Source organism: Lepidochelys kempii, chromosome 8 (assembly GCF_965140265.1).
Source record: "Lepidochelys kempii isolate rLepKem1 chromosome 8, rLepKem1.hap2, whole genome shotgun sequence".
NCBI lineage: Eukaryota > Metazoa > Chordata > Testudines > Cheloniidae > Lepidochelys > Lepidochelys kempii.
Window position 1 is genome coordinate 45,874,991 of NC_133263.1, and position 13,763 is coordinate 45,888,753.

General features: G+C 45.1%; 1 protein-coding gene across 6 annotated transcripts in view; it reads right to left on the reverse strand.

The window, feature by feature from the left end:
* Window positions 1–895: 895 nt before the first annotated feature.
* The window catches only part of DNM3 (dynamin 3), a 298,280-nt gene continuing 285,412 nt past the window's right edge, over window positions 896–13,763 (reverse strand). For 2 of the 6 annotated variants that reach the window (XM_073356326.1, XM_073356321.1), the window contains 2 exons: window positions 7,843–8,018; window positions 3,625–4,011 (listed from right to left, as the gene is read on the reverse strand). In XM_073356326.1, the coding sequence (XP_073212427.1) occupies window positions 7,949–8,018 (70 nt within the window). In that variant the 3' untranslated portion in view covers window positions 3,625–4,011; window positions 7,843–7,948. Of the gene's footprint in view, window positions 1,008–3,624; window positions 4,012–7,842; window positions 8,019–13,763 lie in introns of those variants that run through there. The other 4 variants (XM_073356323.1, XM_073356322.1, XM_073356327.1 and 1 more) reach the window with 4 other exon arrangements.

Below are 13,763 nucleotides of genomic sequence, written 5' to 3' on the forward strand. Positions count from 1 at the left end.
AGAAAAATGAGTCAAAAAATTCCAGTTCATTGATCACTGTATGGGATTATCGATGGAGAGATAGCAGTAGACTGTATTACTGTCACAATCTCTGATTAGCAGGCAACTACCTCTTTTATAATGTCTACAAAAGACGTTCATCTGCTCTCTGCATTCTTGTGCCGCCATGAACCCTTCTGAGCCACAATCTCATGGTGTGTGAGCATGGGCGGCGGGTGGAGCCCCCCTTCGGGGAGGCTAGCCCCCAGCTTCCCCCCTTCCAGCCATGGCTCCGGCCATGGCCAGAGCCCCCCTGACCCGCCTCATGGCTGAAGCCCCCCTCCCCTCTGCCAGAGGAGCCCCGGGCCAATTCCTCTCCCCAGACCCCAAGCAGTCCTGGGGAAAAGTGTCTCACTCTCCTCCTGAAGAAGCTTTTGATACGCCCCATGCAGGTTCTGAGGAGGCAGTGTGCGCTAATCAGCTTCCTGGGTTCATAAGTAATCTCTCTGGAGTCCAGGGAAATTACTGATGAACCTGGGAAGCTGAGTAGCACATACTGCCTCCTAAGCTGCCTTGGAACCTGCATGGGGCATAATAAAGCAAAAACATCCCCCACCAAACCCCGCAACCAGGGGTCAGTCAGCTTGAATTAAAGTATTATACCCGCTGTCCATGCATGTGAGATCTCCAGACAGCCTTCATGGAACCTAGCAGCACATCCCTTCTCTGCTGTATCCCATTGCTGATCAGAAAGGATAGCAAGTGCTTCAGCAGACTCCAAAGAGTTGCCCGCATGGGGTGTATCTAAGAAACATGGTTATGTCTCTTCATTAGCAAACCAGCACACATAAAACAATCTATGTCCAGAAGTTTGATTTATTCTTGACATCTGAAAACAAAATCTTTCATTTACAGCCTACTGCAAATTAAAGGTAATTTGGCCAAAGCAAACACCGATTGTGTTTAATATAAAGGAGGTGAAATGTTTATGTTAGGATGATCTTCCAGGAATTGCTGGAGGAAGCCGTCTAAATAAAAGACAAAAAAAGAACCCCAAATTCATTTGGTTGTGGGTGTAAGGGGAAAAGGATTTTAAAAAGGATTAAAATACATTATCATGGCACATAAACAAACTTGCCAGAAGAAAGCTGGTTAAGATAAAAAGGTCCACAACATGCACTGTGAGGGGGAAAACCAGACTAAGAACTGCAATGTTAGCATTAGCCTGAATTCTCAAACCAGCCTCCCCATCTATCAGCAGTATTTCTTATCTACCCTACCAGCTCCGTGGAACTAGGCAAGTCCAGTTCTAAGTATGGAGATTCCTGGTTAGAGGTTTTCTGATTTTCTTGTGGTAAATAACATTCGTAGGAGGGGCTTCACTCCAGCCAGCCTTGAAGTTTGTGCCCTTTGCAGAGATGCAGTGCTCACCCTGCTGTCAGAGAGGTCAAGGACACAGTCCATTTCATCTCAGCATAAAAGGCACTTCTCAATGGGGGAAGCTTCAAGAACATCTTGTGGGATTCTGATGGAACTAGATATGGTAAAACCACATGGGTTACCACCCTGGACACTAACTTAGAACATAAGAATGGCCTCACAGGATCAGATCAAAGGCCATCTAGCCCAGTATCCTGTCTTCCGACACTGGCCAATGCCAGATGCCCCAGAGGGAATGAACAGAACAGGTAATCATCAAGTGATCCATCCCCTGTCGCCCATTCCCAGCTTCTGGCAAACAGAGGCTAGGGACACCATCCCTGCCCATCTGGCTAATAGCCCTTGATGGACCTATCCTCCATGAATTTATCTAGTTCTTTTTTGAACCCTGTTATAGTCTTGGCCTTCACAACATCCTCTGTCAAAGAGTTCCACAGGTCGCCTGTGAGTTGTGTGAAGAAATACTTCCTTTTGTTCGTTTTAAACCTGCTCTCTATTAATTTCATTTGATGACCCCTAGTCCTTGTGTTATGAGAAGGAGTAAATAACACTTCCTTATTTACTTTCTCTACACCAGTCATGATTTTATAGACCTCCATCATATCCCCCTTAGTTGTCTCTTTTCCAAGTTGAAAAGTCCCAGTCTTATTAATCTCTCTTCATATGGAAGCCGTTCCATACCACCTAATCATTTTGTTGCCCTTTTTCAAACCTTTCCCAATTCCAATATATCCTTTTTGAGATGAGGCAACCATATCTGCACGCAGTATTCAAGATGTAGGTGTACCACGGATTTATATAGAGGCAATATGATATTTTTCGTCTCATTATCTATCCCTTTCTTAATGATTCCCAACGTTCTGTTCACTTTTTTGACTGCCGCTGCACATTGAGTGGATGTTTTCAGAGAACTATCCACAGTGACTCCAAGATCTCTTTCTTGAGTGGTAAGAGCTCATTTAGACCCCATTATTTTATATGTATAGTTGGGATTATGTTTTCCAATGTGCATTACTTTGCATTATGACATGTACTATATTGGAGATGGAGTGTCCCTAAAAAAGCCACTCACAGCTCTTTGGGTCGCAGCAGTGCATTCAGAGGAATCTCTGATAAATTGGAATGGGACTATAATGAAGAAGATAGTTATCCTTCGATCACAGGGAAGCCTCTGTAATGGGGGAAGGCTAAAGTTGGGTGAAGGAATTATTATTAAACTACTGCCAAAGCTGATCAGAAATGATCAGCAACGTGCTGGATCTCTGCATGGCTCGCAGCACGCTGGGGAGATGAGTTGCGCATCATGAGGAGAAGCTTGCAGTGCTTTCAGCACATGCTGAAGTGAAGTCTCTTGGATCTGTAGTGTATTAAAGACAGGGCATGTGGGGGAAGACAAGTTTCTATTGAGATGTTTGTGTGAGTACAAAAGACATTCACAGCCATTAAGGCCACTTAAGAAATATCCACAAGGGTTACAGCAAAACTGCTGTAAATTCTGACAGGCATTTTTTAACTTCTCTGCTGCTGCAATCATCCCACTTTTGGTTTCTCCAGCACCTATCAAAGTACAGCTTCTGAGTGATACCTCCAACTGAGCCAGTGATTCAGTAACTGAGCTCCTGATCTAAGGAGCTGTCATGCTTTTACTGTTTGTTTTGTTGTAGAAACCATTTCTTCTCTCAGCACTGAGTAGTTGGACGGTACTAACTTGGAGGGGGGAACCTAGATATGTTCTGATGCATCTGAACATACAGACTCACTCCTTCAGGGTGAAATTCCCCGAGGCACAGAGCCAGCAGACGCACTATTCCAGTCCCATGCAGGCCCGTGAGTATTCGTGCTGTCCTGCAGCTCAGTGATGAATTTCACTCAGAATGTCTAATTTTAGTGCCAGTTTCTAGTCATTCACCCAAGTTTCTAGCACCCTGCTGTGCTCTTATTCCCCCAGAACTGTGGCAGACTCAGTTAATATTGGAATCTCCCTTTGGATTGCTCTTCTCTCATCTCCCCTTTCAAGGAGCAGCATATCTAGAGCTTCTACCTACTGATCAAAACTCCGACACTCACCACCTTGGTAAATCCCCATCAGTAATGCCAGAAGGTGAGCTCTTCAAAAGAAGACAAAACAGACTGAAGGAATGTAGCATGATCATGTTGAAAGACAGGTGAGGCTCTCGACCACATCCAGAAAGTAACAAACACCCAGCCAATATTCACCTTTATTTCAGGTTCAGAAATGCAGTGTGACATTTTTACAGCAGGTGTATGAGACCTTCGGTAATGACTGAGGATTCAGAGATCCAGTCACAGTGTGCAAAAATCCATGCCAGTAATCATTTACATACTGCAAAACCAATGGCAGGTGTTGTGGCTCATATTAACGAGGCAATTAACATACAGAGCAACATTCAGAGAGAATCTGAGCACTTGCTCCTCACAAAACGACGCCACTGTGTACATCATTCTGGAAAAGTAGAGAGGGATAAAACACAAACCGGGAACAAAACAAACAGCCGGCAACATGGAACAAATCACATATCAAGCAAGTGCGTTGGACTCTCTGGACGGGAGAAGCCATCTGTATCCACTCGCCTGGAGATAAAGCAAGAGGAAAGACAGGCAGAGTGATATTCATTTACAAAAAGAAGCTGTTCTACTGTGTTACATGCAGAGCACGGCATGGGGGGGATCAAAGACAAAAGCAGGACATGAGCCTCATGTAAAACCAATGCAGAGGGTGAAACACCTCACCAATACCATCAGTGCAAAACAGGTCTGCATTCAATTGAGTGGTCTTCAGTTCTTAAGACAAATAGATCTATCTAATAATCTCTCTGTACTGTATGCACATAGTTTTAAATAGAGGCTTGCAATATCGAGTATAATATTTTCTATGTTCTAGTATAACACAAGATGGCATTATACAAAACACACACATCTCTCTTAATAGAACAGAAGTCTCTTTTAGAAGAGGCTTATTCAGAAAGTGCAATGAGACAGGCAATGAAGTAAATACATATTTACTATAGCTAAGCCTTCCTTTTCATTTCACAGACACTCCTTGTCTTAGGAAGGTGTAGGGTTACAGACTGAGAGCTACTTATGACACAAGCAGGCACATTACACCTCTTTAGCAAGGTCAACCATGACTTTGCAAGGCACAATACACTATCCATGCTAAGAGCTAGGCTTCGCCTAAACAAAATAATGGATGAGCACCAGCCTGAAGCCAAACTAGAAGTGGTCATCCAACCACATGGACACTGCTCACCAAGGAATGGAATGGAGATTGGAGATCACTAACATGAGAAGTCCTTGATCCATCTTTCCACACACACAGCCAGACAAACTCCCCCAGCCCTTTATTCCTATTAAGTTAACTGCAGGAAAAGAATCATCCTCTACAGTCAGTCTTCTGAGCTTTTCTAGAGACAGTCTAATGAAGGGTGAACAGTCCCTGGCTGTGTGTCTGGGATATGGGATCTCAGTTCTTAGCACGCCATTGTCTGTGGAGGGAAAGGCTACCTTTCTCAGTCAGCCACTCCCCTACTGGAAGATCTAGGCAGAAGTACTGGTGAGTTGCCCAGCTGTCCTTCCAGCGCGGAGTGAGCTGCTGCCAGGAATGTTTCTGGTAAGAACTTGAGGGGGTGGGGGGGAGGAGAGGAACTAAACGTAATCAGGGTGAGTAGGAATGAAGAGTGCAGTTCCACAGATTGCCATGCTGACAAACATGAACTATGATTATAAGATGAATCTGTATCAGCTGGCGGTAGACTTTTTTGGTAAAGTATTTAGAATTGCTTTTTCTTGAGAAACGTAGTTTACTCCGAAAAATGCATAACTATCAACTTAAGGTAAAATTATCAGAGTATGTGGATTTGCACTTGAGGCTGATTAATGCGCACATATTTAAATGCTGTGTTTCCTTCCAGAATAGTTTTGTATTGTTTATATTTTGAGATCACTGATGAAAGAATACTCTTTATTTTGGGTCAGATTTAAGGTTGCTGCACTGTGATGAAATATGCATTTCTTAGTGACTGATAAAAACGAGCCCAATTCTCTTCACCTTTTGTAGCCATTTACTTCAGTGCAAACTGTGTGTCAGATGCTATCCCATTCTGATTTCTTTATACCCACTTTGCACTGAAGTAAATGACTACAAAAATACAGGGCAATTGAGAATTAGGCCCAATATGTTATGGGCCTGATTCTGATCTCGGTTATGCAGAATTAACTCTGCTGTAACTCCAATGACTTCAGTGGAGTTACTATAGCTTGACAACAGCGTACATGAACTCAGAATCAGGCAATGTGTGGGCACTTTAAGATTTATCCACAACAAAAAATTATTAATAACTTGGCTTAAGTTCAGTCTATTTTCTTTAAAATGTAGCTGTCTCAAGCAGATTTAACTAGACACTTTCTCCTGTGCTTTTTGAAAAAAAAATTTCAATTTTTTTTGCCAAATCAGTTTCCAAAGTCAAAATTAAAAGGGTGCTAAAATAGGGCTTTATAATAGAAGTTGGTTGCAAATTAAAACTTGGAGATAATAAATACAGAAGTTTTGCCTGTAAAGCATACACCTACTGGTATAGTACCATATAAATACCTATAATAAATAACATGTTACGTATTAAATTACAGAATACTAAAGAGTGGAAAGCATAGAAACATCATTGAAATGTAATCTTTTACTTTCCCATAATTCAAAACAGCACAACTGAATTTAGAAGGTGCAATTTCTTTTTACTTTAAAGATGATTTTATAAGTTTGTTGTTCAGTATTTTAGCATGTTCTTCAAATTAACATTGGCCATTTTAGCAATTCACTAAGATCACCAACGTGTCAAAGTCCATCTTTGCAGTGCTTAAAACACTGACCTCTAGACTCTACAGGTGCGTGTGCTGAGAATAAGGTTGACAGGAAATTAAACTAATATAAAAATCACGCTGCTTTCCCAAGTTAAACTCTCTTATGTAACAGAAACACAATTTGCTTCAGTGGTGGACACAGCTATTATTTAAATCAACAGTCTGGGAATATTTAACAGGCAAAATTCCCACTGGTTGTGGTTCTGATAGGATCCCTCCCAACCATTGAGATACTGTGTACTGTAGTACCACATACAGCTTCAATACATGAATTCATTAGATTGATTCATTACAGTGATGGCCATCATAACCACCAACTGCCTTCCCTTAGGAATTGTAACTATAATAAACTAACAACAAATACTTTCTGAAGACATCAGGCCAAATTAGTTTAATTCTGTCCACTTCATTTGTTGTACACCAGGGAGGGAAATTTCCTGATCTATTTAAAATAACACATCTCCAGGATATATAGCTGATCACTTCTCACTTGTTTTAGTTGGATAAAGGGACTATCATACCAAGCCACAGGGGATTTCAATGAATGAAAATGCAAAATCTTTACACAGTGTAATTTTGTCTGAGGGTTTTAATAATGGTTGAAAAGAGAGATCAGCTTCAAACAAAATCCTCGATCCAAACAGCACTTGCTACCGAGAAAGCTCAGATCCAAATTCAGATCTGAACTCTGTGACTTTGGTCAAAATATCATTCAAATAGTGGGTAAGGAATTGGTGGCTCAGTTACAGACATTCACATATCCAATCTGTTCCAGTTTCTCACACTGAAATGCCAAATATACCACCCACTTACTCCAGACTCTGACGCCTTACTCATGGTGTGTTATGTTTACACTCATGCTCCCATCAAGTTTGGTAGGAATGCTCATATGAGGAAATACTACCCAATGTGAGCAAGGGGATCAGAATCTGGCTCTTACCAGTTACTAAAAGAGAAGACTGACTGCCCCTTGGCCTGTAAAGAGGGACACAAAGAGTGGAGCCCATCACACCATATATGGCCTTATTTTCCTTAGCAACGTCCTTCATAAACTAGAGGCTTCTGATGTTGAGAAATTATAGTGAAAGTAACCATCCAGCAGGCTTGTGAAAGAGACATGAGGACATGTGTAATTATGGGGCGTTCAGGAGATTTTAATTACAGACAACATTGTTTCTCTCAGCCCAATTGGCATTTAAGGAAGGAAATGTGTATAACTATAATCCCAAATTATAGGAAGCCTTTCTTTAAACAATCTGATGCAGAAACATGGAAGCTACTTATAAAAACAAGATGTCCCTTTGAAATGGGGAAGAGGCAAACTCTAAGCACTCGGTCAACACAACACACAATACAGCAAGCCCCTGTTTGATTGTATAGAACTGGGAACACTCAAGTGCCTGCATTAATATATATGTCAATATACTAGCTAAGAAATCAGCTGTTTGCAAGAGGGAAAGTCAAGGCATCACAGACCTTCCCATGACATTTCAGACCTCATAAGCAATACAGAATGGACAGAGTATATTAGTAAAATCAGTTACTTGCCTACAGATGTCCATACATGCGACTATACCTTGGTTATTGCAACAGTTATCAAGCGAGTTGCTTCCATACATTTGGTTAGCAATTAATGACATGCCAGAAACTTCACTTAATCTAACAGGGATGAATCTAACGGACGAATTACAGTGGGTCGAGTGGGTGAAGGGGGTGGTCTTCGGCTAGAGAGAGAAAGAGAGAAAAAGAGAAAGAGGAAACAAGCAGAAACATTGAGTATGAATCTGTAACCTTTTCACTGCTGCAAAATTTTGCTATTCCTGTGTTACCATGCACACGCAGCTATATGTCGCATTTCTACTTCCAATTACAATGGAACAGGACAGCCCATAAGCATTTGCAACCGGTAAGAAGGTAAAATGTTCACTGAACAGCTCCATGTGCAGTACAGATACTCCCCCTGGAATGGCCAACAGTTCGTTCTCTGTTTCAAAGGTTCAGAGGTCGACTGGTCAGGTGTCCCTCCCAGCTTAGAAAGGCACAGAATGGAATTAGAGCCAAGTTTTCAAAAGTGGCTGTGGATTGCGATGCCCAATTTGAGGAATCTTGGGCCTGATTTCCAGAAGGCGTTGTAAACCCAAAGCTCCCATTTGCTTCAATTAGAGCTTAGAAGCAACTTTTGAAAATACTGACCTTCGCTACTAACACTGGGATCATAGCTTGTTAGCTCCCAGTTCTCCTGCAGTAACGTGGCAAGAATGGTGAGCTGGGAAAAGACTACTGAGTGGGTTCAATGTCACAGGGCCCAGTGAGGCCAAGACCTGTTCACTTCTTGACTTAAGAAGTTTTGGTGGGAATCATAAGTATGAGACCGTGTGTGAACGCAGATACATATCAGTCTGGAGCTCAAGTATAGCTCAGTCCTTTACTCCAAGAGACATTTTCTCCTTTTACTGCTGTTGTGCTTAACTTTAACCACATTTAACCCCACTGAAGTGAATAAGCTATTTCCATGGAGTAACTGAAGCATGTGCGTAGGTCTACATGTTCATGACTGCCCTTATAAAATGAATGATTCTGCTTCCAAGGCATTTCATGCCACTGGCATTCCCCCTAGTGGCTAGCTCACTCGTAGGTCTAGTTTCAATGCAGAATGAAGTTTCTCTTACTTGAACGCAATGGGAGCACTTGTGTAAAGACAGGTTTCAGAGTAACAGCCGTGTTAGTCTGTATCCGCAAAAAGAAAAGGAGAACTTGTGGCACCTTAGAGAGTAACAAATTTATTTAAGCATAAGCTTTTGTGAGCTACAGCTCACTTCATCGGATGCATTCAGTGGAAAATACAGTGGGGAGATTTATATACACAGAGAACATGAAACAATTGGTGTTACCATACACACTGTAAGGAGAGTGATCAGGTAAGGTGAGCTATTACCAGCGGGAGAGCGGGGGCCAGGGAAACCTTTTGTAGTGATAATCAAGGTGGGCCATTTCCAGCAGTTGACTAGAACGTGTGAGAAACAGTGCGGGGTGGGGGTGGGGAATAAACAAGGGGAAATAGTTTTACTTTGTGTAATGACCCATCTACTCCCAGTCTCTATTCAAGCCTAAGTTAATTGTATCCAGTTTGCAAATTAATTCCAATTCAGCAGTCTCTCATTGGAGTCTGTTTCTGAAGTTTTTTTGTTGAAGAATTGCCACTTTTAGGTCTGTAATCGAGTGACCAAAGAGATTGAAGTGTTCTCCGACTGGTTTTTGAATGTTATAATTCTTGATGTCTGATTTGTGTCAATTTATTCTTTTACGTAGAGACTGTCCAGTTTGGCCAATGTACATGGCAGAGGGGCATTGCTGGCACATGATGGCATATATCACATTGGTAGATGAGCAGGTGAACGAGCCTCTGATAGTGTGGCTGATGTGATTAGGCCCTATGATGGTGTCCCCTGAATAGATATGTGGACACAGTTGGCAACGGGCTTTGTTGCAAGGATAGGTTCCTGACTTAGTGGTTCTGTTGTGTGGTTGCTGGTGAGTATTTGCTTCAGGTTGGGGGGCTGTCTGTAAGCAAGGACTGGCCTGTCTCCCAAGCTCTGTGAGAGTGATGGGTCGTCCTTCAGGACAGGTTGTAGATCCTTGATGATGCACTGGAGAAGTTTTAGTTGGGGGCTGAAGGTGATGGCTAGTGGCATTCTGTTATTTCCTTTGTTGGGCCTGTCCTGCAGTAGGTAACTTCTGGGTACTCTTCCGGCTCTGTCAATCTGTTTCTTCACTGCAGCACGGATCTACAACCTATCCTGAAGGACGACCCATCTCTCTCAGAAAGGATGTGGACAAATTGGAGACAGTCCAGCGGAGGGCAACGAAAATGATTAGGGGGCTGGGGCACATGACTTATGAGGAGAGGCTGAGGGAACCGGGCTTATTTAGTCTGCAGAAAAGAAGGATGAGGGGGGATTTGATAGGAGCCTTCAACTACCTGAAGGGGGGTTCCAAAGAGGATGGAGCTCAGCTGTTCTCAGTGGTGGCAGATGACAGAACAAGAAGCAATGGTCTCAAGTTGCAGTGGGGAAGGTCTAGGTTGGATATTAGGACAAACTATTTCACTAGGAGGGTGGTGAAGCACTGGAATGGGTTACCTAGGGAGGTGATGGAATCTCCATCCTTAGAGGTTTTTAAGGCCCGGCTTGACAAAGCCTTGGCTGGGATGATTTAGTTGAGGTTGGTCCTGCTTTGAGCAGGGGATTGGACTAGATGACCTCCTGAGGTCTCTTCCAACCCTAATCTTCTATGATTCTATGACAGGATCGTGAAGACGACGAGAGAGACCCCGGCCATAGGAGAGGCCATCCTTGCTCAGGGACGGAGCCAGTGATGAGCTGCCAAAATCTTAACAACGGGTTCCCTCCTCACCCCATGTGGGGTTCGTTGCCCACCCCTGCCCCCCGGGACTCCTGCCCTATCCAACCCCCTGTGTTCCTTGATGCCCCCCCCAGGACCCCTGCCCCATCCACCCCCCTCCCCTGTCCCCTGACTGCCCCCAGAACCGGGCAGGAGGGTCTCGTGGGCCACCGTAGTGGGTGCCCACCCCACCCCTAAGAGCCAGAGGGACCTGCTGGGGAGCAAGGTGGGGAGTCCTGGAGGTGCTTACCTGGAGAGTCCCTCTGGCTCCTAGGGGCGGGGGAGTGTAGCTAGGGGGTAGCAGGGGGAACGGCCGCTCCCCCACTGATCACATCAAAAGTGGCGCCTTAGGAGCTGACACAGTGGGTGCTCCGGGGCTGGAGCACCCAAGGGGAAAATTTGGCGGGTGCAGAGCACCCACCGGCAGCTCCCCACCCTGCACCCGTCCCCACCTCACCTCAACTCCTCCTCCGCCTCCTCCCCTGAATGTGCCGCCCCGCTCTGCTTCTCCGCCCCCTCCCCTGGCTTCCCGCGAATCAGCTGTTCGCGCAGGAAGCCGGGGTGGGCTGAGAGGCAGGCGGTGGCTTCCTGCTCAGGCCGAGGGTGGTGAAGGTGAGCTGGGGTGGGGAGCAGTTCCCATGCGCCTCCCCTCCCAGTTACCTGCTGCGGCGTGGGTGGCCCTCCTCGTGCCCCGCCCGCTCCAGCTCACCTCCACCTCCCTGGGCCTGAGTGGGAAGCTGCGGCCTGCTTCTCAGCCTGCCCCAGCTTCCCACGCGAACAGCTGATTCGCAGGAAGCCGGGTGTGGGGCTGGAGAAGCAGAGCAGGGTGGTGTGTTCAGGGAGGAGGCGGAGGCAAAGGTGAGCTGGGGCTGGGGAGCTGCCGGTGGGTGCTCTGCACCCACCAAATTTTCCCCTTGGGTGCTCCAGGACTGGAGCACGCATGGAGTTGGCGCCTAAGGCGCCCCTTTTGGCCAGTTAAATTTAGAAGCCCTTTTAGAACCGGTTGTCCCTCATGGAACAACCAGTTCTAAAAGGGCTTCTAAATTTAACAACCGGTTCTAGCAAACCGGTGCGAGCTGGCTCCAGCTCACCACTGGACGGAGCCATTCAGCAGCAGAGTGGCCTCCCCGCGGCCATGGGCTCGTCGTCCTCCTCCTCGTTGCAGTTCTGGCTGGGGGGCTCTACTCTCATGAGATCCCAGCCTTTCCCATACCTTGCGCCTGCAGGGTTTGGGGGTCACTGGTCTCGTGGCTGTGCAAGGAGCCCTCTGAAGCGAGGCTGTCAGGGGAATGATCTCTGCAGGCATAAAGTGTGGGGAAGGCTGTAGTCCTGGTGGGGCAGAGCAGAGACCTCCAGCCAGGATTGTGAGGAGGAGCCCAAACCACCAGCTGCTGTGGAGGCCACCCCGCTGCCGAATGGCTCTGTCACCAGGCAGGTGTCATTCGGCAGCGGGGTGGCCTCCCCCTGCAGCCCGGCAGTCATCGCCTTGCTTGCGGCCCCCGCTAAGGGTCTCTCCTCTGCCCCGCCAGGACCCCAGCCTTCCTTACACCATATCGATGTAAGTCGAACCCAGCCAAGCCAGTCTGTATAGCTGCTCTGAGAGAGGGCTGGAGTGCGGTCTGAGCACAAGAACTCCTGAGTTCTAAATCCATTGCTAGCAGTGATGCCATTAACGCCCAGTGAGCAAGTCACAACCTCTCTGACTGGTTTCAGAGTAACAGCTGTGTTAGTCTGTCTTTGCAAAAAGAAAAGGAGGACTTGTGGCACCTTAGAGACTAACCAATTTATTTGAGCATGAGCTTTCGTGAGCTACAGCTCACTTCATCTCTGACTGCTTCCCTACCTCACAGGGGGGACTTTTGGGAAAAATGGGCCCAATTCTGCTTCTACTGAACCTAATGTGAGTTTTGCCAATGACCTCACTGGAAGCTGGCCTCCTGGCACTAAAAGTGCTTTGAAGATAAAAAGCATGAGTGTTAGTATTATTTGAACTGGGACTCAATATTTGAAGCACGTTTATGCTTGAAAAGCTTTGTTTTGTTTTAAGTGTAGCTTGTATTTCAATACACTGCCCTGTGGAGAAATGAGAATCTTAATCCCTAACACACAACACAAATGGGGCAGACTCCAATTGATATCCTAGTGGAAATCAACAAGCTAAAATAAAATCCCTAAACAGCAATTTCTTCATGGTGTATTTTTCTAATAGAAGAATGCTACTCGGCTAGCTTCAGTGTTAGTTTGTTAGCTCAGATTACAAAATTGGTAGTTTTGTAAAGACCAACTTGTAAGGCTCTGCATTTGTGCTGGATTACATTAAACTGTTCCTTTGTTGAAGTACATCATGTTGCATTGCTTAGTGCTTACTGAAAACACCAACTAATGTGTGTACAATTTACAAACGAGAGAATTCATACAGCTTCTTCATAGTAAATGTGAAAGATAAGACCAGCAATGTATTTCAGCACAAACTTGAACGATACAGTACATTGAATCCAAATATCATACTTCCAAATTCTTGTGTTCAAATTTACATTTAGACTAGGTTGGTCAGAAACTAGCTGGCACAGTAAGATAGAGAGGCCTGAGTTTCAATTTGGTTTCGGTTTCAGTGAAATTAGTTTGGTTGTCTTGTTCTACATCCCGTTTATATACACTAAAGCGCTACGTAGCCTTATTCCTTCCACGACTGTCCTACAATGCAGTGCTCCACCCTAGAGAAGTCCCTCTGGTTCCACAAGCCACTGAACATAGCAGTTATGCGAGGCAACTCCTAGTCTAGCAGCCTCCCAGAGGCAGGGAACCTGAATGCTGGCATCTGTAGCTTTTGTTCCTGATGCCAGCATGCACTATAGAGAGAGGACCAGATGCTCATCTGGTGTAAATTGCCCTAGCTCTATTGACTGCGGTGGAGCTACAAAGATTTACACCAGTTGAAGAGGGAGGGAGCGAAAAGGGCAGGCCTGGAAGCTGCTGATCACTAGACTTGGAAGGATTAGATTTTTAATCAGGAAAAGTTGGTAAATGTTGATTTCCCCAGACACACACAAACCAAAGAAAAATTATTT